Raw genomic sequence first — 23,622 nt, forward strand, 5'->3', positions numbered from 1 at the left:
CGTCATAAACCTGTGAATGTCATTTAGTTTTTGGATGCCACGATTCTAACCCAGGGCCTTATGCATGCAAGGCAAGAAGGCATGTACTCTACCACGTGACCACATCCCCAGCCTCAATCTTTGTTCTTCATGGTTGTCTTTCATGGTGAATGTGTAAAATGCTTTCTACCATATGTAAGTCTGTTTAATTAACCTGGTCTGTTTTCCTTAAACTGTGATCTTACTCTTTTAAAAATTGTTCTTCTTTTTGTGGTGCCAGGGATCAGACCAAGATTTCATGCATGAAAGTCATGCGCTTTACCATTGGGCCACATCCCCGGCCCCTGATCTCAGGGTCCTTAACTTTAATTAAACTTCTGTCTTTCATCACAGAATCTGGTGATAAATATAGTGCTTTCAGAGAACTCGAACAGACAGCAGAGAATAAATCTTTAGGTAAGTTTTCATTTCTCAAATTTGCTTGTTAATAAAAAGGGATTGTTTTTTGGCAGGGATGAGGGATTCTTTCAGTGACATTCAGCATTATTCAGTGACTGAAAATTACAGGAGGAAAAGTATGGTTCATTTTTAGGGGAATCTCTTCAAATTTAGGGCATTTTCCTGACAAATAGTACATTCCCTTTCACTAGAAACCTTAAAGCAGGTTAGAGCACTGAATAAAATGGGGGATGTGAATACTTTTATTTGGTTTTGTTTTAGGGGTCACACCCAGCGATGCTCACTTTTACTCCTGGGTTCAGCACTCAGTGCTCCCTCCTGGTAGTGCTCAGGGTACAATATGGGGTTCTGGGGATCGAACCTGGGTTGGCTGCTTCCAAGACAAACTCCTTACCTACTATACTATCTCTCTTGCCCCAACTTTTATTATTGTAATGTTCAACAAACTTTGAACTGTCTGGACTATACAAAAGGCAGCAATCTTTCATACTACAAATTTTTTTAATTGGTTGTAATTTTTGTAGGGTTGTTTGTTTTGGTGTGGGGGGTTGAGCCACACCCATCGATACTCAATACTTACTACTGGCTGTGTGTTCAGGGATTATTCCTGGTAGACTTAGGGGAAAATATGGGTGCCAGGGATCAAACCCAGGTCATCTATGTGCAAAGCAAGTACCTTATTTGTTGTACTGTCACTCTGGTCCCTGCTTGCAGTTTAATTAGATGAAGTAAGAATTTATGTAGGTGTGTAGTTCCTATCCCTGAATAAAAGAGCTTAGAGTTGAGAGAATATTAAACAATAATTTAGGGCCTGGTGAGATAATACATCAGGTTGGGCATTTGTCTTGCATGTGGCCTACCTGGGTTCATTCCCCAGCACCCCATTTGGTTTCCTTAGCCCTCCAGGAGTGATCTTTGCATGCAGAGCTAGGAGTAAGCTTTGAGGACCATGGGTGTGACCCATAAACAAAACCAAAGAAATTTGAGCTGAAACATGTGTTAAGGATTATGTTTGTCACTAAATCTGCTAGCTATATAATTAACTTATTGCCAAAAAATTACTTTCATTTTTAAATTTGTAAACCTATCCATTTAAATTTCTCTCACCCAGCTTACATTTCTAATGGAAAAGTTTGCAAATCAGCAGTAAGTTTAGTTTGCTGTGGTGATTTTTTTAAATAGCTACGTAAAACTTGTCAATTTCACAATATTTCAAAGCAGCCTAGCATAAATTTAGTCTGTGATAAAATTAGTTGCTTATTGGACCAGATGTATGGCTCATTGGTAGAGCATTTGCCTTGCATATGTGAGCCCCTGGATTCATTCCCTAGTACTGCCTGGTCCCCTGAACACTGCTGGGAGTAATTCCCAAGTGCTACCGGGTGTGGCCCAAAAAACCAAAAATTAGCTATTTATAACTTTTTATTATTTATAAAAATAACAATGCAAATCAGTGATAAACTTGCCTAAAATTGTAGGGTGGTCTTCAAAGTTTTACATCTGCTTCTCTTAGTTTGTGAAATTGACCTTAGTTTTATTAGTCGTATGTCTTAAAAGCGTAAAATATCGACCCCAGTGTACATCTCAGTAGTCGTCCATATGTCTCACATGTGTAAAGGCCCTAGATTCAACTTCCAGCACCTCAAAAAACAAACCTGAAATACAGAAATTCAGAATACTGCCTTACTCTTTCTAAATGTTTCCTAGTAATATTAATTAGCTTTCTCAGTGTTGATGAATTATCCTGGTGAATTGGTAGCACTATAGTACTGTCATCCCATTATTCATCGATTTGCTTGAGCGGGCACCAGTAACATCTCCATTGTGAGACTTGTTATTGTGCTTGCAACACAGACACTGAGAGGTCATCATGTTTGGTCCATTATCTACTTTCGGCATGTATCTCCCATCCCGACTGATTCCTCCAGCCATCATTTTCTTAGTAATCCCTTCTCTATTCCATCTGCCTTCTCCCCTCGAATACACCATGGGGAGTTTGCCAGGCTCTGCCATGTGGGCAAGATACTCTCAGTAGCTTGCCGGGTTCTCTGAGAGGGACAGAGGAATCGAACCCTGGTCAGCCGCATGCAAGGCAAACGCCCTATTCGCTGTGCTATTGGTAAGGAGGAAAAATCAAAGATTGTTTCCCATGCTTTTTTTATTTGATACATCAGAATACTTATAAATATAATTATTTAAAGCAACTATATTATTTGAATGCCAGCTTTAATTAAATTTTGGTTTTAAATTCTATTTTTTGGTGGGAGAAGGTTGTTTAGGGACCACACCCAGTGATGGTCAGGAGTTACTTCTAGCTTTGCACTCAAAAATCACTCCTGGTGGTACTTAGGGGGCCATATGGGGTGCCAGAGATCAAACCCAGATCAGCTGAGACACCCAGGGACAGTACATACAAAGGCCAGGAGGATTGCTCCATAGCTGGAAGCCTGCTTCACAAGCAGAGGAGAGAAGGCAGATGGAATAGAGAAGGGATCACTAAGAAAATGATGGCTGGAGGAATCAGTTGGGATGGGAGATGCATGCCGAAAGTAGATAATGGACCAAACATGATGACCTCTCAGTGTCTGTGTTACAAGCCATAATGCCCAAAAGTAGAGAGAGAGTATGAGGAATATTGTCTGCCATGGAGGCAGGGCGAGGGTGGGGAAGGGGGAGTATACCGGGTATATTGGTGGTGAGGAATGTGCACTGGTGGAGGGATGGGTGTTTGATCATTGTGTGATTGTAACCCAAACATGAAAGCTTGTAACTATCTCACAGTGATTCAATAAAAATAAAATAAAAATTAAAAAAAAAACCCAGATCAGCTGTATGCAAGGCAATCGCCTTACTCACTGTACTTTTCTCTGTGTCCCCTTAAATTTATTTGTATAATTCATGTGTTTCTATAGTTCATTTTTAGTGAAAATTAGGATTAATAAAAAAGATTTGAAATCCTGTAGGTGGAAGAGGTAGTTCAAAAGGTTGGAGTGCATGGTTTGCGGGGGAGGTCCCAGATTTGATCCCTGACATCACTTAGTCCTCTTAGCATGGCCAGGAGCTATCCTGGAACACTAGGATAGCCAAAACAAAACAAGAAGTAATAGAAACCTTACAAGAATAGTGGTCCAGATTGTGTGGAAAGGGCTCTTGTCTTTAACCAAGCCCTTATATATGCACATATGCTCTGTCACTGAGTGCTATCTCTAGTCCCCAGGGGACCAGATTTTTTTTTTTTTTTTTTTGGTTTTTGGGTCACACCTGGCGATGCACAGGGGTTACTCCTGGCTCTGCACTCAGGAATTACTCCTGGCAGTGATCAGGGGACAATATGGGATGCTGGGAACCGAACCTGGGTTGGCTGCGTGCAAGGCAAACGCCCTACCCGCTGTGCTATTGCTCCAGCCCCAGGACTAGATTTTTTTATTCACATGTTTTGAGAAGTTCATTAATATCTATTTTCTTCAAAAAGAATAAATTGGGGGGGGGGGGGCTGGAGCGATAGCACAGCGGGTAGGGCGTTTGCCTTGCACTCGGCCGACCCGGGTTCTAATCCCAGCATCCCATATGGTCCCCTGAGCACGGCCAGGGGTAATTCCTGAGTGCAGAGCCAGGAGTAACCCCTGTGCATCGCCGGGTGTGACCCAAAAACCAAAAAAATTAAAAATAAAAAAATTTTAAAAAAATAAAAAAATAGAATGACTTTCACTTTTTGGGTCACGCCCAGCGATGCTCAGGTGTTACTCCTGGTTCTGCACTCAGGAATTAATCCTGGCAGTGCTTGGGGGACCATATGGGATGCCAGATATTGAATCTGGGTGGCTGCATGCAAGGCAAATGCCCTACCCGCTGTAATTTTAAATTTAAAAAAAAAGAATACATTTTAAAATAATGACAAAATAAATTAAAATCTCAGGTTGCTATGGTGAAATGGCTGATTTCAGGAAAAATCCAAATACTCAGACTTTTTTTTTCCCTGCCAGATTAAAATAATTTGTCAGTGATTATAGGAGAAATTACTTTAAAATGTGCCCTTGAAACTGGTTCAGTATTGACACTGCATGCAATCTCCTAAGAAATGACCCCGAGAACTTCAAGGTGTGGCCCACACCTCTCCCCCCCAACCCCTCAAAAATATATGCTCTTTGGGACATAGTATAGGGTTTATGGCCTGGGTTTAATCCCCAAAACCACGTGGTCCCCCAAGCATCACCAGTAGTGATCTTAGAGCACAGAGCCAAAGTAATCCCAGAGTACCATTGAATGCTACAAGCAAAACAGTAAAATAAATGAAGTGTACCTTGGGACCAGAGAGCTTAATGAGATGCAAGCATGTTTTGCATGTTGGAGGCCTGGATTCCATCCCTAGTGCCACATGGTCCCCCAAACACTGCCAGGAGTAACCCCTGTGCACTGCTGGGTATGGTGCAAGAAACAAACCAAAATAAAATGTCCCCTTCGCTAGAATGTTTTCCAAGTAAGTAGATACCTACTCAAAACTGTTTATCAAAATTGCCTTAAAATGAATGATTCCGTATTGTGGAGCAAGACCACATAGTATCCAATAGTAAAGCACCTCACGGAGCAGAGTGTTCTACATGGCAAATTGTAGATTTACATGTGGATTTTCCACAACTTTATTTCTACCTATGGTATGTTTTCTTGATCATTATTGATATGTTTAATCTTTAATTTTGGGGGTGTGGGCGCTGAGGCTTCGCAGTGCTTAGGGGCTACTCCTGGCTCTGTGGTCAAGTGTGACCACTTTCAGTGTTCAGAGGACTGAATGTGGTGCCGGAGATTTGAACCAGGCTTAGCGGGAGGCAAGACAAGCTCTTTACTATCTCGGTGGCACATTTTTTTATGTGGGGCCACACCTGGACTCTACCCAGCAGCACTCAGGAGACTGTGCTGTGTTGGGCATCGAACTTAGCCTTGCTTATGCACGGCACGTGCTCCATCATTGAGTTACCTCCCCAGGCCCCGAATTTTGTCTTCAGTGTGCCACTACATGAATGGGCACCAGTTTCTTAATTCTTCGATGCTTATTTGTTGGCTCACTATTGTGAAAAAACATCTGATGAACAGTGTTTATTGCCATCTGGATGATGTCAGATTAGGGAGTGTAGCACATAATAATAAACAGATGAAAACATTACTTTTGGTGCTCTCAGTTTGGCTTTTATTTCCCAGCCACTAACATTCAATGTGAAGATGGATATGTGGTCTCCAAAGGAATTATTTTTAGGTTTTTGAATTGTGATTAAATACTGTCAAGCCTGTCAGGGAAAGTTGGCAAAATGATGCCTGTAATTTCATATGCTTGCAAATATGTGTCATGTGGCCTTCGGGTTGTCTTTTTTATTAGTTATTTGGTTGCATTTTTTTCTTTCAGGAGAAAACTTTGCGGAATTCAGATCTGCAGGAGCCGATGAGGGTTTCACTGATTTTAAAACCGCCGATAGTATATCACCACTAGAGCCACCAGCTAAAGACAAAACTTTTCCAGCAGCGTTTTCCTCAGGAGCTGTACAACAGAAACATCAAACTCAAGTGAAAAACCCTCTGAACTTAGCTGACCTAGATATGTTTTCCTCAGTTAACTGCAGCAGTGAGAAGCCGTTGTCTTTTCCTGCTGCCTTTAATGCTTCAAAATCCGTTTCCACACAACCCCAGCCAGCGGGATCTGCAGCTACAGCCTCATTGGCATCGACTAAAACTTCTAGTTTGGCCGATGACTTTGGAGAATTCAGCCTTTTCGGAGAATACTCTAGCCCAGCACCCAGTGGGGAGCAAGACGACTTTGCAGAGTTTATGGCTTTCAGTAATAGCTCCATTTCATGCGAGCAAAAGGCAGAGGAGAAATACGAGGCCGTTAGGGAGGAAGCGTGTCCCGCTCCTGTCACCAGCAGCTCAAGCAGCTCAGTGAAGAGTGGACCAAACTCCGTTGCTCCATCTACCAAATACGACGTCTTCAAACAGCTTTCTCTGGAAGGATCTGGACTGGGTGGCGAAGAACTGAAAGAAAACACTCCTTCAGCCAAAAGCGATGATGATTTTGCTGACTTCCACTCCAATAAATTTTCTTCCACGAGCTCAGACAAATCCCTGGGCGAGAAAGCGATGGCTTTCAGACACGCCAAAGAAGACTCTGCTTCCGTGAAGTCTTTGGATCTCCCTTCCATTGGGGGCAGCAGCGTTGGCAAGGAGGACTCCGAAGATGCACTCTCTGTTCAGTTTGACATGAAACTGGCTGATGTAGGAGGAGATCTTAAGCATGTCATGTCTGATAGCTCTTTGGATTTGCCAACAGTTAGTGGCCAGCATCCTCCTGCTGCAGGTGAGGAATTGGTACGATTGCTCTGGTGATGGTGTTTTAAGTCTCAGAGATGGTTCTGTGGGAGTTCATTTTACGAAGAGTAAGTCTGGCCCTTAACCTTTATGAATTTCCAGTAATTACCTTCTTCATTGCCAATTCTTTAAAAAAAAAAAAAAGTCTTCAGTTTAATTCAGTAGCTAATTGGATAAACGGATATCATGAATACTGTACTTATATTGGATAGCCAAAATATTTTCATTTTGAAATCTGCCACCAAGTTAGTGTTACCGAGGCACAAAACAGTCTACTGCTAACAGAACCCCACGTTGCCAGGAATGATAAATACTTTTGTAGTGTCTGTAATGTTCCTCAATTCCTGTGAGTGAAATCAGTGTTTCTTTCTCCTTTTTCTTTTCTTGGGCTTATGTGGCAGCTGCCAGTATAGTATTCTGTTTGAAGTTGAGTCTTGTGAGACTAAAGAAATGAAACTGTCTAAGGAGTTGTATGCCACAGTTTGTCACATCCCCACAAGAAAAGAGGAGGGAGAGTGTTGAGCGTCCTTGGGGGTCAGGGATTGGTGAGGAGGAGGTTGTGAGTTGTTAATTGAATCAGATGTGATTTTTTTTCCCAATGTTAACTCTGATACCAGAAGTATTGCATTGTAACATAGCTCTAGATGGTAGAATAGGGTAATTACTAACTTTCTCATAAAATGTTTGAAAGTATCTTATGATTGAGCCCTCCTTACCTTTCCTGTGGATTTAAATGTAGCAAACATTTATTCTCTAGTCCAACTTCCTGTCATTTAAAAACTAGATTGCCAAGTGTCCGAGTTTTTATTTAGTTTTGTTATTTGGTATATACATAGAAAGATAAACCTATTTTTGTGGCCTTTAACAATGAGAACTATCTCAGTATTACTGTATTATTCTAGCAAAGGTATTTGCATATGAAGGGTTTGTTCTCTTTCAACTGGAGAAGGACACATTAAGCATTTCCAAGTTTACAGATTCATGCAGAAATTGTAAAGTATTCCAGCTTTTACGTAGATCTAATTGGTAAGTCAGAAAACAAAACTGCAACCATCCTTTGGCTATTGATTGAAATCTGGGGGTGTATTCTTGAGTAGATTGCTGAATCCAGAATAAATTATCCGAGATCCCACTAGCTGGTACAGCGTTTTCCAAGTGCAGTGGACTGTCTGGAGAGTTCCTTGTGCCCTAGGCAACTCCTTTTTTTTGTACTTTTCCTCAGATATTTTCCTATTTTTTTTGCTGCTCTATGTTTAATAGAATGGCTTTGTTTCTCATTTTTCTCCGAGCTGCTTGAGCCACAGCAGTGGTTGAAGAGTGTGCTCTGTTTTCTGAACAATCTTTGTTTTCTATTTCAAATCTCATGACGTAGATACTTACCTTTTGGACTCTGAAGTTATTAATTAGAAGCTATTTTTCTGAAAGTGAATCTATATTCTTTCACAGTGCCAAGCTTGATGTCTTTATGAGAGAAGTCTAATCTGGGTTTGGGATGTCTTTTGTTTTAACTTTTCATTTCATTTGGGGAGGGCTGGTTGGGTTTTTGATCTAGCTTACTCTGACTGGACTGTTTAAAAAAGAAAAAACAATTCTGTGCTCATGTTCTTTTCTGTATGTTTGGAACATTCCCAGCTTGGAAATTAATGTTCAAGCCAAGTGTCTTCAGTTTGAGGATCTAAAAAACAAAGTGTTTCCTCTTTTTTGATCTGTAAACCTTCTGTCAGAAAGGAGCAGTATCCCTTTAGAGCGGTTGTTCAAAAGGGCTCATGTCTGACCAATGAACTAAATTGTTTTGAACAAAACGACTGTATAAATGCATTGTCGAGGATAAATGGCTTTCTTCACTGCAGTTTGGTGTTACTTGGTCCTCAGGTTCATTACAGTTTGAAGTACTTCTTATTGAAGTAAGCGGGTTAATGAGTGAATTAGACCTACTAGATTGCTGTCTCAGGACCTTAGTCCTGGTTTGAAACCCTAACTTAACTCTGAAGGGGATACTGGCTCTTTTAACTCTTGCTATAATTGTCTGTATGGAAGGTAGATAATGATACTAATAACATTGCCTGATTCTGCTGCATATTGCATTTAACCCTTTGGGCCCTTGCTGCATATAATTTCAGTTAGGTTGCTTTTGTCTTCCCCTGCTTTCCCCCTCCCCCCACCTCCACACCCCCTCACACACACACAGTTTAATCTCTGTCATGTAGCATCTTATGTGCGCAGTCATTAAGATTTTCTGGTTTTGTTGGCAGCAAGGACTTAATCTCATTTGTGACACTCTCAAAGGGTTAGCAAGACTTGTAGCTAACTACCTACCACCTGTAAAGTAGCTCTTCTTTGACACTGAAAATCTTTGTATTTTATCAGCTCCCCATCCCCTTTTTTTGGCTGCTTTTCTGATGTCTTTTTTTTTCAATTTAGACATTTTCTGTGTGAATGTGCCTTTTTGAACTTGCTTTGGTATATTCCTCTGCAAATACTGATCTGCATGCTTATTCTGATTACTCCTTTTCCAGCTCTTCTGTACCACTCTTTTTGTGATCTGTAAGTCCTATGTTAATAAATAATTCTTTGGCATATTTTGAAAGTGTGGGGATGTGTGTAATTTGTGCTTTTTCAGGACTATGCTATAGAACTACTTGGTCCTTATCAAGTTTAAAAATAGCATCTCCTAAAATTAGAGGGTTTTTTCAATTTTGTTTGTTTCTTCAAGCACCTTTCTCATGAGAGTATTGATACATTTTAATCTTTTTCTTTTTCTCTTAAAATATCATTGATCTGACTGGGGATGTAGTTCATCAACGTTCCACTTGATTTGCATATGTGATGCCCTGGGTTCAATCCCCAGTACACCTTCCTACCCACCCCAAAAAAGTACTTTTTAAATTTTCATTGGTCTAAATTTATAACATGTCATTTAACTGAAATATAACTTTAAACTTAGGAGTAAGTCTACTTTTACCTTAAATACTTAACATAATATATATAGGGGGAAATTTACCCCCAATTTCTTCCAGTAGAGTCTGTTACTTACTCTGTGAAGGGAGGGACAGAAGAAGGGGAAACTGAGGAGAATATGAATTTAGTGTTAGGGAAAGAGGGGCACAGAACTGGGGCACAGACTGTTAATAACTAAATAGCTGTAAATTTAATTTAAATTGTCAGATATTATGGAAGTGGTCTTCTGAGCTTAGTAGTCCAAACTGAATTTAAATTGAGAATCTCTTTGATGGAAAGGTTCAGTGCTAATACTGGGAAGTCTTCAGGACTGAATTTGATTTGAAATTGGTCATCCCATCCTTTAATTGTAGAGCACATTAGCTTTTCAACTTAAAACTGCTCTATGAAGCTGTCCTTCATCATTTTTACTTATAGTTCATAAAGCAACTTCTTAAAATGACCTTAGGAGATTCCTCAAATTAAGCTTTAAACCATTTTCCTTTTAAAGAAAACAGTTTTAGAAGGACCCATAAAATTTTTAATGGGTGTAAGCCAAATTTGGCAGGTTTTTTTTGCCACTATACAGTATAATAAAAGCAATAAACCTGGAAATACTGTTTTTCAGATAAAAGTCTTAGACCAACAAAAATTTGAGGGAAAAAATGGTTATTTCTTGTATTTAAAATGTGTATTCTTAGGGCTAGAGAGATAGTACAGAGGTTAAGGTGCTTGCCTTGCACACAGCCAACCACAGTTTGATCCTGATACCACATATGGTCCCTTGAGCAAAGAGCCAGGAGTAAGCCCTGAGCATTGCTAGGTATGCCCCCCCCCACCTCCCACCAAAATAATTAAAAATAAATACAATTTTTATTGTAATATTTTTAGGTTTTAGTTATTTGTTCTCTTTTAAAATTTGAGGAAGAGGGGCTGGAGTGATAGCACAATGGGTAAGGCGTTTGCCTTGCACGCAGCCGACCCGGGTTCGATTCCCAGCATCCCATATGGTCTCCTGAGCACTGCCAGGAGTAATTCCTGAGTGCATGAGCCAGGAGTAACCCCCGTGCATTGCCAGGTGTGACCCAAAAAGAAAAAAAAAATTTGAGGAAGAAAGAGTTGAACTGTGGGAGATGAGGATTTTGAAAAGGATTCCTGAGATCATGCACAGAATTTGAAATAGGCCATTTGAGAAAGAAAAAAGGCTAAAATTGCTTGTTAGAGTTTACATGAATTCTTGGAGAAGTTGTTTTCTAAGAAAAAAACTTAAAATACTGTGTTTTCCAGAGCATAATGAATCCTGAGAAAGTAGATGAATACTTGTTTTCAAAAGCCTTGATTAATGGTATTGCATTTCAGTTATTGAAGTATGCTGCGAACAGCTTTGGAAGCAATCTCTTGGTGTTGCTTCCAGCTAGTGTTAAAGGCTGCAGCCCTTTAGGACTCTGTGCTGCAGTGTGTAAAAGCAATCTTGTGGTGGCTTTGATCAAAGAGTCTCTTTGTCTGTAGAATTTTTTAAAATTTGGCACATTCTGACTAACAATAATGTTCACAGGAGGGTTTCATGCATACAACATCCCAATACCACACTGTCCACCACTGATCACTTCCCTGCACCATTATCCCACCCATGCCACCCACCCACGCCCCACCCCCCAGCCTTGGGAAATTCAGTTCTGTAGAGTAATTCTCAGGTTCTATTGCCTTTGACCATTGTTTTTCCCTTAGCATCTACCCCAAAGTCCCAGAAATACTATTTCTAGATATCACACTCCTGTGTTCATTGCAGCACTACTCACAGTAGGTAGCCTAGCTAACAACGTAATGACTAAGATGAAGATCTTAGATATAATATATTATGATTAATAATATCTTAATACAGTAAACCAAGTTTTTTTCAACCTTTTGAATCTATTTTGTTTTAAGATGACTGGAAGAACAAATTCTGGTGTATATATAGATAATGATATAGTACTTAAATGTAAGAAAAAAATGAAATTGTACAATTTGGTCCTACATGAGTGGAACTAGAGGGAATTATGTTGAATGAAGTTAGAAGGAGAGGGTCAGATACGGCATAAAATCTCTCATGTGAGATATTAAGAATCATTGTAAGGGAATAGTAGAGGCCAAATTCAGTAGAATCTTTCACACCATATTAGTCCTAATTTTATGTTATTCTTTTATTTTCATATAGGGCTTCATGCATGCAAGGTTAGCACTCTACTACTTCAGCTCCATTCCTGGCCCTAGGGAGTAGGGATTGTAGGGGGGGGGGGGTTGGTTTGTTTCTTTCTAGTGCTGGAATCAAACCCAGAATCTTACACATGGCAAGCAAATGCTCTGCTTCTGATCTCCATCCCTGACCAAAGTCACCCGAATTTTTCTGTTTCGAGGCCACACCTGGTGTTGCTCAGGGCTACTCCTGGTGGTCGTTGGCCAACAGCAATACCATAGATCAAACCTGGACCTCCCTCATGCACATCATGTACACCAGTTCTTTGACTATGTCCCCAGCCCCAAAGGAGGTAGTTTTAACAATAATGTAACTTGCAGTACATACATGAACTTAATGTTATAGGTTGAAACCAGCTGTGTTTCCTTACCTGTGATTCTAAATTAAAATACCTCTTGACTTCACACAAGCTTGCCTGAGAAACACAAATGCATTTATATTCTAGAGTTACTCTATTATTTTTCTTCCTGTTAGTTTTTCTTTTTTGTTTTGTTTCCTTATTTGGGCCACACAGTGCTTAGGGCTTATTCATAGTTCTATGCTCAGGGATCACTCCTGGCAGTGCTCTGGGGACCATATGTTGCACTGGAGAGCGAACCCAAGTCTGCCTCAATCAAGGCTCTGACCCTCACATTCCTGCTAATTTTGTGTGTGTGTGAGTGTGTGTGTGTGTGTGTGTGTGTGTGTGAGAGAGAGAGAGAGAGAGAGAGAGAGAGAGAGAGAGAGAATCAGAACATTTTTATTGAAACTTATTTAGAAAGATACGATTACTTAGAAAGATATGAGGGTAGAGGAAGGGAGAAGTGTGTGTTCAGGAGAGAACACATGCTTCTCCAGAGTAGAAATATGCAAGTAAAGAAGTATAGCAACAAGCAGGCAAGGTACATGTTCAAGGGAGAACAGGAGTAAGCCTACCTGATGTTTTTTAAAATAGCAGTTGTATATGAACAGAACATAGTCCATATCAAAGAAGCTTAGCTCAATCCTAAAAGCTGAAAGAATCTTTTTTTTTTCTTTTTTTGAAGAACTGCTTCTAGCTCTTTTATTATCAAAGCTGAGGAAATATGTGCCCAGTATTTTTGAAAACATGAAAGGCTCGTGCTCATTGGAGGTTCTGGATATTAAACCTCTCCCTAACATGAACGAAGGACTCCGTTATAATTACCATCTTTTATACTCATTTGGTAGATTTTGGTTTGTTTGGGCTTGGGGTCACAGCTAGCAGAGCTCTGGGGCTGTCCCTGGCTCTCTGCTCAAGGGATCATACAGCGATTGTGCACGGATCAAATCTGGGCCTCGTGCCCTGCAAGCTTGTCAGTCCACGGAGCAATCACCACTGTGGTCTCACTGTGTCTCTTGACACACCATTCTGTGGCCTACCAGCTCCCTCTGACTTGAAATGCCCACAGAATTGCTGCTGTTCTTTATTTAATTTTAAAAAATAATAAAATAATAAAAATAATAAAAATTTTAAAACCAAGCTCCCGGAAGGACGGACGCATTCACAGCCGCACGACATCTTATAGCCTAGTTCTCCCTCTTAGAAAAGCTGGCAAGCTATCGAGAGTTTTCCTGCCCACATGGGAGAGCCTGGCAAGCTCACTGTGACATATTCATATGCCAAATACAGTAACAATGATGGGTCTCATTCTCCTGACCCTGAAAGAGCCCCTAGTGTGTCACCGTTGGGAAGGACGAGTAAAGAGAGGCTGCTAAAATCTCAGGGCTAGGACGAATGGAGATGTTACCAGGTTTGCTTGTGCAAATCGAGGATCAACGGGATGATAGTGATAGTGATAGTGATAGTGATTGAAATTAAATTACTCACCTAGCAACCTAAAGATGTTTACAAAGACCACCAATATCATATAAACCAATTTTTTCAACCTTTTTTTTTTCACCTATATACCCACCACTAGCCTGCAGTACAGCAATTGAAAATTACAGATTTAAACCATAGATTTTATGAGTCATCAGGTAGGGCATTTGCCTTACACATGACCGACCTGGGTTCAATTTTTCCATCCCTCTCGGAGAGCCTGGCAAGCTATCGAGAGTGTTCGATATGCCAAAAACAGTAACAACAAGTCTCACAATGGAGACGTTACTGGTGTCCACTAGAGCAAATCGATGAACAAGGGGAGGACAGTGCCACAGTGCTACATTTTATAAGAAGAATGTGAGTTTCTGTGCAGATTAGAAAGCACTGAATATCGTCCTACAGCAGTATCTTATATCTATCGTACTTAACACTATTGGTCACCTTTAGTCCTATCCTCAACAGCACCTGTCAGGGTATTTGAGACTTACAGTCGAACCGTTTTTTCTAGTTAATGGGAAATATGACTGGGCCGGAGCGATAGCACCGCGGGTAGGGCATCTGCCTTGCATGCGGCCGACCCGGGTTCGATTCCCAGCATCCCATATCATCCCCTGAGCACCGCCAGGAGTAATTCCTAACTGCAGAGCCAGGAGTAACCCCTGAGCATTGCCAGGTATGACCCAAAAAAGCAAAAAAAAAAAAAAAAAAATAGGAAATACGACTATGACTGATCTCCAAAGGCAGAAGATACGTTGGTATTTGGAATACTGAGTTTTTACATTCCTTATATATCTTTGTGTGTGTATTTTCTGTTTCTATTCTTGATTTTTAGTTGGGGGGGCACACCCAGCAGTGCTCAGTGGTTACTCCTGAGTTTGTGCTCAGCAGTGACTCCAAGAAGTGCAGTGCCAGGGATTGAATCAGGGTCTGCCATATACAAGGCAGGCGCCTTAATCCTGTACTATTTCTCTGGCCTCTGTAATTTCTCTCTCATATATATATGTGTGTATGTGTATATATATATGTGTGTGTGTGTGTGTGTGTGTGTGTGTGTGTATGTGTGTGTGTGTGTGTGTGTGTGTGTACACACACATATATATATAGGCTTTTTGGGTCACATCCAGCAATGTTCAGGGCTGACCCCTGGCTCTGCACTCAGGAATCACTCCTGGCGGTGCTTGGGGGACCATATGGGATGCTGGGACTCTAACCCTCCTAACAAGGCAAATGCTGTACTATCGCTCCAACCCCTTTAACTTACATTTTTTAATGTTTTATTTTGGGGTTAGGGGTGCACACCCAATGGTACTCAGGGGTCACTTCTGGCTCTACACTTAGGAATCTCTCCTGGTGACCAAAGGAGATGCAAGAGACCAAACCCAGGTCAGCCACATGCAAGGCAAGCGTCCTACCCACTGTACTATCAGACCCTACGTTTTTAAGTGCTTTGCAGTTCAGCAATTTACTTTTTTAGTTTTGAGTAGCCAAAAATATAAGTAAAAGTAAAGTTTATAAAACAACCTTGAGGCTTAATCTTAGTATTATCACATATTTAATCTTTGTTACTTTTACATATAAAACATTTCACTTTAATATTTGATATTTAATTTGTCTTTTGTTATTTCTGTGAGTTGCTCCAAGAGGCAAAATGTTAAACTTAACAATTTTTAACAAAGGTTTTTTTGAGATTTATAGTACTATATAAATGCTTTGAAAGCAATTCACCGAAAGTAATTCCTATTGTTTATGCCTTTTACCTGATTATATTACAATCTGTTCTAAGTATTTTATTTGTTTAAAAAACAAACAAAAAGCCTCCTGACTTCCTTTCTTGTTACATAGCAACTTGGTTGTAATACTGGAAGTTGAGCTTAACTTCTCATTAAATTTACCTTTGGTCTCTTAGAAAACTACCTTATAAATGACCTGGATTTAACGGTTTAAGGACTTGTACATAATATAGCTTTCTTAACAAACTTCCTAAACAGTAGGAATAAAAGGTCTGTGTTGTGAAACACTCTCTCAACTCTACCTGGAAGATTAGTCTGTGTGTAACTGCATCTGTGTGCAACTGCTTGAATTTCTCATCATTTCAGTCAGGTCACCTTCTGGTTCCTTTAAAAACTGAGGAAGCAAAACACTATAGCCAGAGACTAAGGAAAGGAAGAATTTTGCCTAACTGCTGGGTTCATTCATTCCAAACTGTATATTTTTTATTCTCCCTCCCCTCTGTTTATTTGTCCATTTATCTATTTATATTTGAGCCCAGTGGTGCTCAAAGGGTCACTCCTGGTTCTGCCCTCAGGGCTCACTCCTGGTGGGCTTGAGGGATCGTATGGGATGCCCATTACCGATCCCAGTTGGCACGTGCGGGGCAAGTGCCCAGTCCACTGAATTTTCTTCCCAACACCTCCCCCCTCCAGTTTAGTAACTCAGATTTGAGGAGTACCATTTGTATGTTAGAATTTTGAAGTATACTCTTGTTCTCTGAGAGATGCCCGCTCTGCTGACTGGCCTTTCTTGTCCCTTGAAGGTTTTCCTTATTATTAATTTGGTGCCCTTCTACTAGGCTTTAAGGGGTGAGGGTTGGGGCATACTGTTCGAGGAGCTGTGGCACGTCAGCAGCCCCTAAGCTGCTTCAGGAGGGGGGGACACTGCTGCAAGCCACAGAGAAAAATGACCCGAAGTGGGCTCGCCTCTGGGCTTTGCTCCGGACATCTGAGTGACAGATTCTGAGCATTTTTCATATAAACCAGGTTTGTGGGTGTCAAACAGGGAACCTCACGGTCAGCCTTCTTGCCTCCTGGCCAATGACGAAAGCGGGTGAGAGCACAGAGCAGCCTGAGTGGAAAGGCCCCTCTCACACCAGCACTGTTCAGCGCAGCCGCCTGCCTTGGGAAACGGACAAGAAAGACACTTTCCCCCTAGTGAGGTCACTACGAGGAGGAGTTGCTTTTTCACTTAGACTGTGAAATTATTCCACGTGAGGCCCTGAAGCAGCAGCTAAATTAAGGCAGGTGGCCCCTCTGCCGTACAGATAACCGGTGGTGTGGATCGCTCACCAGGCTGAGCCAGGCCCTGTGTGCCCAGAATCGGTTCATGGCCCACCACAGCTATTCCAAAGACTGGGCTTCTTATGTCACAGGTATGCAAACTGAAGAACTGTTAACTTGCTTAGAGTGACACAAGTAGGATGTAGATGACAGTACTGGGTGTCGACCTCAGGTTTGTCGCCATAAAAAAAAATCTTTCTATTCTTGTAAGCTACCCCTTAAATTATTTAACCTGAGAACTGCTTTGTAAAATGAGGTTCCTGCCTGGCATTTTCTTCTTTCCCCCCCTTCTTTCCTTTTTTTTTGTTCTTTAAATGAGGGGCTAACACATAGTTGAAGGAGAAATAAGAACCCAACAGGACTCAGACCTTTGATTCTATTTTTTTAGGGGCTAAAGTAGATTAGATTGATTTTTTTTCCCCCCTCATACTCCATCACAGCAGTATGACGTCCATAATGACCAAAAATAACAACTAGGTAAGTAATGATTTCATTAAAATCTCATATTTGTCCTTGCCGGGATGGAAATTGATAATTGATTTAAAATTAAGTCACAGAGCCCAGGAATGGGGTGCAGGAGGTAGAGCACATGCTCCGTATGAGTGAAGTCCTGTGTTCGATCCCACATATGTATACCCCAGCACCACTGGGAGGGGGCCCCTCTTTCCCAAATTATATTCAGATATAGAGGATTTAAAACATTTTGATTTTAGGCTCGAAAAGTTTTTAGCTTTTAACTAGGAGCGATAGCACAGGGGGTAGGGCATTTGCCTTGCACAAGGCCGACCCGGGTTCGATTCTCCCTCTCGGAGAGCCCGGCAAGCTACCGAGAGTATTCCGCCTGCACAGCCGAGCCTGGCAAGCTCCCCGTGGTGTATGCGATATGCCAAAACAGTAACAACAAGTCTCACAATGGAGGCGTTACTGGTGCCCACTCAAGCAAATCGAGCTTTCATATACAATTTATGTGACTGTGTTTTATCTTCTTTGAGGAGGGACAGTGCCCAGACCTGGCAGTATTCAGGGACTACTCCGAGCTCAGTGGCTCGGGAATCATTCCTGCCAGTGCTCAGGGACTGTGCGGTGCTGAGGATCGAACCAGGCCTCCCGTAGGCAAAGCATGCACTCAGCCCCTTGTACTCTCTATTTTAAAATGATCTAACATGTATATGAATGTATTTTCAATGAACATTTTTCATTAAAGTCAAGATACAAGAGACATGTATTTTAACAGGAAATATTGTAAGTACGTTTAAAGGTTTATAAGTGAACAATTTATTAAATGAACATTTTATTAAATGACCCTAATCTTATATCAGAGAGTATAGACACATTGGTAGATGAACTTTTCATCTTTTTTAAGTAATTTTCATGTCCAAAGAAAATGGTTCTTTGTGAATAAATATAAATGTCCATCTGAGGGTTGTGTGGGTTTTAAATATCAGATTTTACAGCCCAATTCCTTTCATTTAAGTACATGCTCTAATTTAGTGAACTCCAACATAGCATAAAACTAATCAAATATGCTAGATGTTTTGATTTTGAAGAGTTTAGGACATTTTGCCTAAATCATGCACTTGCCTCTAATTGTAGGGTCTTATTTCCCTTTCAGATATAGAGGACTTAAAATATGCTGCTTTTGGAGCCTACAGTAGCAATTTTGCAGTGAGCACTCTTACAAGCTATGACTGGTCAGACAGGGATGATGCATCTCAGGGCAGAAAACTCTCTCCATTTGTCCTCTCAGCAGGAAGTGGACCCTCCTCAGCTGCCTCAGTTCTTCAGAACAAAGAGCCTTCCTTTGGCAGTTCTGAAAGCATCACCATGGCATCTCTCTCCAAAGTGAAAACCTTTGCAGGTGAAGATACTCTTCCAGATGCCGCCTTTCCAGCTTTCGCCAGTTTTAAAGACGTGATTCCTCAGGCTGGTGAGCAAAAGGAATTTGAAAGTGGTGACTATCAAGATTTCACACGACAGGACCTGCGTGCCACTGAACAGAAGCAGGAGATCACGTGTCCAAGCCCAGCGTCCAGCAATGCTTCTCATGACACCCCCAAGGAGTGCTCAGATGACTTTGGAGAGTTTCAGAGCGAAAAACCCAAAATCAGCAAATTTGACTTTTTAGTGGCAAATCCACAAAGCAAAATGAAATCCAGTGAGGAAATGATCAGAAGTGAGCTGGCAACTTTTGACCTTTCTGTTCAGGGTGAGTAGATTTTGGTTTCTTCCACCAATTAGATGTCCCTCCCTGCCCATGTTTCCTCCTTCCTTCCCTTCCCTCCCTTCTCCCTCCCAAGTGCCCTCCCTTCCTACCTCCTCCATCTTTCTCCCTGCATTCCTTTTTCCCCCCTCTCCTTTCCCCTCTCCTTTCTTTTCTGGGTAGTGGGGAGCCCCTCAGCAGTGCTCATAGGGCCCAGCGGCTACCCCAGTGACTCTCCGCTGGAGTGTGCTCCTTGACGGGTCAGTGTCCAGGCCCAGTGGTCTGATGCAGTAGCAAGTCTCTGTGCTGGAGTTAAGTTCTCAGATGCTTGTCCAGTGGTGTCCAAGAGTGAGCACACCCAACTCGCAGTTGTCATGGCGCATAGCAGTTTAACTGAAGCGAAGCACCCTGTGGGGGCATCAGAGGGAGAGAGGCCGCTGTGCCTGCAGTGAGGAATGTTGCTGTGGGGATTGAGCACTTGTCCTTACACCAGGATAGCTGTGGGGGCTGGGCACAGATGCTGTCCTAACGTTAGGGCTTTATTTCTGGTTACAGCATCTAGTTATGGCCTGGCCCCGGGTGCAGTTGACCCATTTATCTTAGAGCAGGCCTTGAGAAGCAGCTACTGACCAGGTCAAACAGGTCTGGAAGGAGACCTCAAGGAAATCCAGAGTAAAGTAGAATTTCAGGTGGTGGAGTCTAGGAGAGTTGGTTTCTCCTGACACAGGGAACCCCTGAGAGGTTTTTGATCACTACCCCAGTTCTGCAGGGTGAGGGAGGGGGCACGTGATCTGAGGTTTGCATTCTGGACCTTGAACATGCACTTGTTCCAGGCCTTTAAACTATCCCCAGGACGTAGATGTTCTTTTTACCTTTTTGATTTCTCTTTCAATTTTTTTGGGTTTTGTATTTGGGTCATACCCAGGAATGCTTCAAGCTACTCCTGGCCTTGTGCTCCAGGCTCACTCATGGGGGAACAGGTGGTGCCAAGTATCAAACCTGGGCCTGTAACTTCCAAAACATGTGCTTAACTCTTTGAACTGTTTCTCTCATCGTTGGTGTTCTTTCTTGGGAATAAGTCACTGGGGCTGCAGAGATAGTACAGGGGTTAAGGCACTTGCCTTATATGCAGCCAACCCTGGTTTGATCCACCAGCAGCACATATGGTCCCCTTAGCACTGGGCACTGCCAAGGGTGACCTCTTAGCACCATTAAGTGTGACCCAAAATAATTAAAATTAATCCCTGGTTTAACAGAAAACAAGCTTTCCAGCCTTTGGAGTTAAATTTTATAACAAGTAGCTATAAACAAAATTCCCCTGAAACTGTACTGAAACTAAACCAGTCTCCTCAGATAATTGCTTTTGGGGCTAAAAGCAAGCAGGGCCCGAGTTCTATTATGTTCATTTATTCATTCACTTGGAGCTGCATTGTATTAAGAGCCAGAGAAATGGTTATCTGTATTCTTAATCTCTGTATCTAGGCTTGTTGCTTTGTTTCATTTTTATTTTTGAACTGTACATAGTGATGTGCAGGAGCTACTATTGGTGCAGTGCTCAGGGATCATTCCTTTCAGTGCTCAGGGAACTATCCGGCACTGGAGATGGGCCCTAGGCCTCCCACCAACAAAACGCACCAAAACACACGTGCACAAGCCCTTTGCACTCTGTCTCCCCAGCCCGGACAGTTTCTGCTAATCCAGAGACAACAACTTGACAGCTGTGGACCTGAGTTTAGTCTACAAGCATGTGGTAGTGGTGACAGTAGTAGTAGTAGTAGTAGTAGTAGTAGTAGTAGTAGTAGTAGTAGTGTATTTATTGTTGTTGTTGTTGTTGTTGGATGCCTGCCTCAGTGCTCAGGGACTCCTCCTGCCTCGGTGCTTGCTCCCCAGCAGTGCTCAGGGGATCCTGCAGCAGCAGAGCTGAAGCCCAGACCTCCCACATGCAAAGCACAAACAGCCTTTCAAGCTATGTTCCCACATAGGATGTTTCTTTCATGTGTGAAGCAGTTGCCAGTATTCAGAAAGTCATGAACTGTCACAGTATGGATTCCCTTTTTTTCTTGACAGTCCCTGATGTTGAAGCTGAGTAGCACTGTCCCTCTAAGAGTGAGAGGTGGGGTCAGCCCAGAGAACTGCAGTACCATCTTTGCATGTGGGAACTCCGAGGGCTCAGTCCCTGGCACTTCCGGGTCTCCCAGGCACTGCTGGGAGTGACTCTTGAACATCGTGCATGGAGTTGTCACCGAGCAAGCACCCAGGTGTGGCCCCAAAACACACCAAAAAAGAGATGGGATGTGGTCTCCTGCATGTTAGCTCCCTTACTTCCTACCTACTGATCTCTTCTGTCACTTACTTGACTCAGCTGCTCTCTCAATTCCGTTCTCAATCGGTCCATTGAAGTTGAAAGCATATGTCGTGCTCAGTATTAATGTGTTTAATGCTTAGGAAAACAGCACAATGCCTGTGTATTAATACTGAGGAAAACTTTTGTTCTCTAGACTCCAGTAATTTTAGACTTAGAATTATGGAAAAACTGTCAGAGAAGGCAATGGAGAAAACAAAAGACAAGGAAACCAAACAGGAAGGAGCAATGGAGAGGATTCCATCCATTGCTTGCCTGACAGAATGAACGCGGTCTGTATCTGTGAATGCCTCGTGACATAAACGTCTGTAGAAGAGGTTATCCGCTTAGTGAGAGACTCAGCTTGAACTGATGAAAACCTTTGATTGTTCTTTCCACTCCTCCCAGGGTCACACAAGAGGAGTCTGAGCCTTGGTGATAAAGAAATAAGCCGTTCTTCTCCTTCTCCAGCCCTGGAGCAACCTTTCAGAGACCGCTCCAACACTCTGAGTGAGAAACCCTCTCTGCCTGTCATTCGTGACAAGTACAAAGATCTGACCGGAGAGGTTGAGGTGAGTGCAGGCTTTTCCCCCAGCGAAGGACCAGTAAGACCAGCTGAGCACTGAAAAACCCAGGAAAAAAATGCTTTGAGCTTTGTAGGGAGAAAAGTCACAGTGCACCAGACTTAAAATGTGTCATTTAAGTGAGACAATGGTAACATTAGCCCTAGATGAAAATAATTCCCTCATGTGGCATCACAGAAAGTAATCTGTGACTTAAAACCAGAGCTACTCTTTACAACTTCACAAAGAGAAAAGTGTTTGGGGGAAATTACTTTTGAGCACCTAGACTTTTACTTTCAACATCTTAGCAAATGTTAATGCATCAAAATAGAGGGGAGAGCTTTTTTTTTTTTATCACTTGTTATTTCTTCCTCCTACAGCCAACACTGTTAAAAAAAATCTTTTTTTTAATTTTCAGGCCACATCCTTAGGGCTTATTCCTGCCTCTGTAGTCAGGAATCACTTCACAGCCTCAGGACCACATGTGCTGCCACAGAATAAACCCTGGTCTGTCACATGCAGGGCTGACACGCTCCCACTGTACTGTTTCTTTGACCCTCTATAGGCAACACTCTTGTTTTTTTGGTTTTGGTGGGTTGGTTTGATTTTTGGTTTTGGGGCCACACCTGGCTAATGTTTAGATACTCCTGGCTCTGCACTCAGGAATGACCCCTGATGGATTCACTCAGGAGACCATATGGTATCCCAAGAATCAAACCCGGGTTAGCTGTGCCAGGCAAGCATCTTACCCTCTGTACAAGCTCTCTAGCCAAGAAGGGTTTTTTGTTTGCTTGTTTATTGGGGGGTCATACCCAGTGATGCCCAGAGATTATTCTTGGCTCTGTGCTCAGGAATCACTCCTAGTGGTCCTTGAGGGACCATATGGATGCCTGGTTAACCCAGGTTGGCCGCATGCAAAGGCAAATGCCCTACTGGCTGTACTACTGCTCTGGGCCTGCAGCCAACTCTATTAACTCGCCTTCCCCTTTCCTTTATTTTCCCATGTATGTGTACAAATAGACACACACATGGCTCGATACTGACTCTTGTATCAGACGCCTATGTAGGGCACATGAAATTTGAAGAAGGTTTTTTTGTTACTAGAAAAAAATATTCTAGTGAATTCAGAAGAAAAACTGCTAGAGTTATTATAATAAAAATGAAAGTCTTTTAAAAAAAATTTTATTGATTCCCCGTGAGTTATAGTTACAAGCTTTCATGTCTGAGTTACAATCACACAATGATCAAACACCCATCCCTCCACCAGTGCACATTCCCCACCACCAATATCCCCAGTATACCCTGACCTTTCTCACCCTCCCACTGCCTCCATGGCAGACAATATTTCCCATACTCTCTACTTTTGGGCATTATGGTTTTGCAGTGCAGATACTGAGAGGTCATCATGTTTGCTCCTTTATCTACTTTCAGCACACATCTCCCATCCCGACCAGTTCCTCCAACCATCATTTTCTTAGTGATCCCTTCTCTGTTCCAGCTGTCCTCTCCCTGCCTGCTCATGAGGCAGGCTTCCAACTATGGAGCAATCTTCCTGACCCTTCTATCTACTGTCCTTGGGTGTCAGTCTTATGTTATGTCAAAAAATGAAAGTCTTGGGCTGGAGTGATAGCATAGCGGGTAGGGCGTTTGCCTTGCATGCGGCCAACCCGGGTTCAAATCC

General features: G+C 42.1%; 1 protein-coding gene across 10 annotated transcripts in view; it reads left to right on the forward strand.

Annotated features, from left to right (window-relative positions):
* SYNRG (synergin gamma) overlaps positions 1–23,622 on the forward strand; it is an 87,886-nt gene that overhangs the window by 42,921 nt on the left and 21,343 nt on the right. For 6 of the 10 annotated variants that reach the window (XM_055130156.1, XM_055130157.1, XM_055130158.1 and 3 more), the window contains 4 exons: positions 373–435; positions 5,834–6,778; positions 18,450–19,043; positions 21,787–21,950. In XM_055130156.1, coding sequence (XP_054986131.1) covers positions 373–435; positions 5,834–6,778; positions 18,450–19,043; positions 21,787–21,950 — 1,766 coding nt within the window. The remainder of the gene's footprint in view (positions 1–372; positions 436–5,833; positions 6,779–18,449; positions 19,044–21,786; positions 21,951–23,622) is intronic. The other 4 variants (XM_055130159.1, XM_055130165.1, XM_055130164.1 and 1 more) reach the window with 2 other exon arrangements.

The sequence above is a fragment of the Sorex araneus genome, chromosome 3 (assembly GCF_027595985.1).
Source record: "Sorex araneus isolate mSorAra2 chromosome 3, mSorAra2.pri, whole genome shotgun sequence".
Lineage (NCBI taxonomy): Eukaryota > Metazoa > Chordata > Mammalia > Eulipotyphla > Soricidae > Sorex > Sorex araneus.